This window comes from Pseudophryne corroboree, chromosome 3 (genome assembly GCF_028390025.1).
Source record: "Pseudophryne corroboree isolate aPseCor3 chromosome 3, aPseCor3.hap2, whole genome shotgun sequence".
Lineage (NCBI taxonomy): Eukaryota > Metazoa > Chordata > Amphibia > Anura > Myobatrachidae > Pseudophryne > Pseudophryne corroboree.
In genome coordinates, this window is record NC_086446.1 from 622,191,413 (window position 1) to 622,197,206 (window position 5,794).

At 38.2% G+C, this 5,794-nt stretch overlaps 1 protein-coding gene across 1 annotated transcript in view; it reads left to right on the forward strand.

The window, feature by feature from the left end:
- HTR7 (5-hydroxytryptamine receptor 7) overlaps positions 1–4,124 on the forward strand; it is a 209,768-nt gene extending 205,644 nt beyond the window's left edge. The window contains exon 3 of the mRNA XM_063961677.1: positions 3,906–4,124. Within this exon, the coding sequence (XP_063817747.1) occupies positions 3,906–3,966 (61 nt within the window). The 3' untranslated portion in view covers positions 3,967–4,124. The remainder of the gene's footprint in view (positions 1–3,905) is intronic.
- The last annotated feature ends 1,670 nt before the right edge of the window (positions 4,125–5,794 follow it).

A 5,794-nucleotide genomic window follows, 5' to 3' on the forward strand; every position in this document is an offset into this window, starting at 1 on the left:
AGCAATGTGACAATTTCTGGACCCTCAGGTGTACAGCAAACACACAAAAACTGGCTACTAAGTCTTTTAGAAATAGCTTTGACAACAGGACTAATTACTGAGGACTTCCTAGATATTTTAGTCCCTAAATTTCCTTTGGTTCCTTTATTTTATTTGATTCCCAAAATACATCAAAACATTGATCCTCCTCCAGGACACCCCATAGTGTCCATGAGGGGTTCACTATTGCAACCAGTAGCTTGTCTACTCGATTCACTGCTGCAGCCTCTAATTCAGAGTGAACCAAGCTTTTTGTTGGACACTACATCCTTGCTAAATAATTTGTAGAACGTCAAGACAGTACCTCCAGGTTGCTTGTTGCTGACGATTGATGTTGTCAATTTATATACCTCCATTCCTCATGAATTTGGGCTAGCAGCAAAGAGATTCCTCATGAAAAAAAGCTATATTTGGACCATCTAAAATTCAGGTTATTTTGTTACTGCTACAATTGATTTTAACTTCAATTTTTTTCCTGTATAACAATCAGTTTTTCCTCCAGACTCGAGGATGTGCGATGGGTTCCTCAGCTGCTCCTGTGTATGCGAACATAGTGATGTTCGCTATCGAAGAAGATCTCTTTTACAGCAGTTATTTGTTGCTAACAATATCTTATTCAATAAATATATAGATGATCTATTGGTGCTTTGGAAATGGGAAATCTCCGTCCTCAGCAACCTGATTGAAAGTTATAATGCGGCTGAGGGACTTATCAAATTTACTTACTCTATGAACCAGTCAGATATACACTTTATTGATGTTAAACTGTCCATTAATAATGGGTGTTTGTGTGCATCAATGTTTACTAAACCTACTGATAGGAATCAACTGTTGCATGCGAGGAGTTGTCATTCCAAATCATTAGTCAGAGGGCTGCCATATTCCCAGATGGTCAGAATATGCTGTATAAACAGCAATGCAACTGTAGCTTCCCAACAGATTGATACACTAATTGAGAAATTCTTTGATAGAAGTTATTCACGTAAATTGCTCTTGGAAGCAATAAACAAAGTGATGTCCTTAGATAGGAAAAACTTGTTGTAGAAAAAAAAGTAGAGATAAGGGGGTTCTTATCCGTTTCCCCTGGGTTATCAAATATAATGTGAAATCATCAGACATTAACTCTGTAACTAAACCACCCTGGTCCTTAATTGAATCTGACTTTAACCTTAATTTAAATAACACGCAACTAATGCCTTGTTATTCTCGAGGTAGAAATCTACGAGACATCCTCGTTAAAACTGACGTTTCTAAGTTAAAACCTAGTAATACAACAAAAATGTATTTTCTACCAGGAGGTACTAAACTGGGGTGCTTAAAATGTTCTTGTGTTTCGTGCCAATTTATGCTTTCTGTCAGCAGCTTTAATCATCCTCACACGGGCCAAAAAATTTACATCAAACACCAGTTGACATGTAACTCTTGTTTTGTAGTTTATCAGATACTATGCCCGTGTGGCCTCAGCTATATAGGCAAAACAAAAAGGAAATTTAAGGAGTGGATGTCTGCTCGCCGCTCAGCAATAAGAAATGCCTTAGAAACAGGACACAGTGAGCAGCCAGTAGCGAGACATTTCACCCAGTTGAATCATCCAGTTAATAGCATTCGCTACAGAACGATCGATCATGTCCCTCTGGACATTAGAGAGGGCAATTGGTCAGCCAAATTATTACAATGTGAAACCAGGTGGATAGCAAGGTTAGAAGTAATCCATACTAAAGGCCTAAATGAGAGCATTTGTTATTCCAGTTTTCTTTAACAACCAGCAAGCCTCATATTTTTTGTTAACCCAGTATTCTAGCCTAGTCATTTACCAGCATGATTGATTTCTGATGAGTTTTAATAATATCTTGTTCTCATTTAAATATGCAGGAAAAAGTCCAGCGTATTACAGTATAATATGAATCTTATTAAATATGAATCCAGTAGGCGATGACGGGAGTGGTGAAGTATATAAAAATTTAATTTTGTCACGAGGGCGCTTGACATTTTAGTAACACATCTTGCTGATATGTCTATCCAGCCCCTCCACTACTATTATACTACTTGCAACAGTGTATTCAGATGTTTCATATGCCTTTCTTACTATATTGATACAGCTCCGTGATTTGTATATTTCATTGTCATGGTGATGCATGAGTCACATTAGCGCCACTGCAGCATGATGACATCATATCCGGTCGCCACACACCGGGTTACAGCTGTCTCGGGCATGTCAGCTGAATTTCACTTTAGGTGTTCAGGTATAAAGGTATTTTCATTTTATTATGCATTTGATAAAATCTGACAGCAATTGCTTAGACAACTGAAATGTTGTTAAGTCCGTGTTGGATTTATTGTGTACAGTGTGCATGCTACGAGTGCCGCAACTTTCAATATAAAAACTTCTTGTTATAGGGGCACCGGCGCTATCATACCACTGCTTTTGGAGTGCCAAACCAACACACACACACACACACACACACACACACACACACACACACACACACACACACACACATATATATTTTTTTTTTAATTATTTATATAAATATATATATTTATATATTTATATATAAAACCACAGCCTCCTCTACACACACAATTGGCGGCCTTACACATAATGCCCACAGTAGTGCTCCTTACACATAATGGCCACAGTAATAACTGCTTACACATACTGCCCCTTACACGCAATTCCCCCAGTAGTGCCAGTTACACATAATGCCCACAGTACTGGCAGTTACACATAATTCCCCGTATTAGTGCCAGATACATGTAATGCCCCTAGTATCGTGCCAGTTACACATAATGCCCCAGTTTAGTGCCAGTTACACATAATGCCCACAGTACTGGCAGTTACACATAATTCCCCGTATTAGTGCCAGATACATGTAATGCCCCTAGTATCGTGCCAGTTACACATAATGCCCCAGTTTAGTGCCAGTTATACAATGTCTCCAGTAGTACTCACCACCACCCTGCCCTAGGCAGTTACTGCTGCTTTTGTGCTACTGGACAGGGCTGGCCTGCTGCTGCTAGACAGGGCTGGGCTGCATCAGGGCATGCTGTTATGTGTAGTTCCACAGCAGCTGGAGGGCATTGTGTTGACTACACCTGCTATCCAAATATATGTTAGTGCTAAATAAAACAGACAGTGGGGGTCATTCTGACCTGATCGCATGCTGCCGTTTTTCGCAGTGCAGCGATCAGGTCACTACTGTGCATGCGTATGCACTGTAATGCGCAGGCGCGACGTACAGGTACAAAGCAGATCGTTGCTGTGCGATGGATTTAATGAAGAATCCATTTGCACAGCCGATCACAAGGAGATTGACAGGAAGAGGGCTTTTGTGGGTGTCAACTGACCGTTTTCTGGGAGTGTTTGGAAAAACGCAGGCATGTCTAAGCGTTTGCAGGGTGGGTGTCTGATGTCAATTCCGGGACTGGACAGGCTGAAGAGATCGCAAGGGCTGAATAAGTTCTGAGTTACTCAGAAACTGCACAAAATGTTTTTGTACTGTTCGGCTGCACATGCGATCGCACCCTTGCACAGCAAATATACACTCCCCCGTGGGTGGTGACTATGCATTTGCACGGCTGCAAAAAGTAGTTAGCGAGCGATCAACTTGGAATGACCCCCCAGTGACAATCAATCTCCTGGAACCACATCCATAATACTAATATTGTGAAGGGAACAGGAATATTTACATTCATACTTAGTGAAAATTATCATTTACAATGAAAGATTATAAGAAATAACTTCCTTGTCAATATTTTTTTTTTTTTAGAATTTAAATTAGGATACTAGTTTATACATTAAATCAACAAACTAATAACTGTACAATATTTCTATTTACAATATATGTTGTTTATTTGTTTTTCAGAAAAAACTGTTCACGTGAAGATCTCCTACAAGGGCAATTTATCAGCAGACTACGCACATAATCTTTGCCTATACTCTTCTCCATTCCTGATGTCAGCATAATCTTTTTAATCTTTAAATTATATTTTCCACTATATAATGATACATCATTACTACAGAGCCTGGAGAATAAGAACAATGGTGTATTTAACATTATAATTTAATAGAAAGGTTTTTCATTCGTGGATCTATTACTACAGTATAATGTCTATGTACTGAATAAAGTTTTTAGATATGGATATTATTTTCATTTGTGTTTTGATGTGTTTATGCTTTTAGAAGTACATGTTTGGTACTGTATGTCATGGGTTGGTGCTGGGAGACTGCTGCTTGGGATATTAGCCGGGATCCCGAGCGGTGGTCACATCAACGCAACCCGTATGTCACATTGTTTTATGAGTCAACATCATGTAGATATAATTTCATTTAGTACTGGTGTTTTATGGCAATCTTAAAAATGGCTAACAAATGTCATTCCAAGAGGTAATGTGTATCACTTTTGATTACTATTGCTTTACTGCAATATATATATATATATATATATATATATAAATAGCAGAAGGATGAATTTTACGAGTTATATATTCTATGTTGCCATTGTCTGAGCAGGGCACAACATATACCAAATTGAAGGTCTTGGTACATAGATTTTCAGAAAGGTATTGACATTATGATTGGTTGCCTGCCATTTACAATGCATCAACATTGTGCTCTGGAAAAATGTGAGAGTTGGTGAACTCTCCCTGTGCAACTGCTGGGGGACCTGGAGCATTTGACCTCCTGTGTGGTCTGGAAACTATGACAGTTATTTGCAGCCACCCACTAAGCAGGTTTCTGTAATCCTTTGCCCAAGGGTAAAATGCAAACCTTAGCCCAGTTGAAACCAGGTAGATCAGCTAGCAATATTTAATAATGTTTAATGCAATTACAAAACATTATTTTACTGAAAGTTTCTAAATCCAGCTTGGTGTAATAATTGAACAATTTATTAGCTGCAGGTAAGTTGCATAAATTCAGTATAAAAAATGTATGATATTAAAATTCAGTGAATAAAGCAAGTGTTCATGAGAGGTAGGCCCACCATCAATAAAAAATGCAAGTGTTCATATGTTAGGTAGGACATGTGAAAGTTGGTTATGCCATGTAAATGATTGCCACTTAAAAATACAGTCAGACTTTCTGCTTCTCATTTAGCCCCAAATGTCTGTCTTTAAGCAACATCCTCAGAAGCATGTACATGCTTCTGAGGAAGTTGTGGGCACCTTCCACAATGAAACAGTCAACGGAGTACCCTATTGAATCCTCTGGATATACTTTGGACCATTTTTGCAGCCTCCATTCGGACCGGCACCTCAAACGGTTCCAACTTCATCATCTCTCACCCTACATTGCATATTCACTGCACAAATCTCTTTGCTTTAAGATGGACACCTGGAGTATCTTCTCAGGCTGGTAATATCACACACCACTGCTGAGTATTATTTCTTGGACTTTACATCACAAATTATATTGTGGACTGCTACAGACTCTGACTCTTACAGATCCTAAACCCAAGAGGTATCCTACTTATTCTATGAACTCTTGCATTTTTTTTTTATTGTTTGGGATCCTACCTATCACATGAACACTTGCATTTTTTATTGCTTGGGGTCCTACTTATTATATGAACACTTACATTTTTTATTGCATGGGGACCTACCTATCATATGAACACTTACATTTTTCATTGAATTTTAATATTTGTACTGAATCTATGCAACTTATCTACAGCTAATAAATTGTTAAATTTTTACACCAAGCCGTATCTAAAAACTTTCTGTTTAATAATGTATTCTAATTAAATTTTTTATA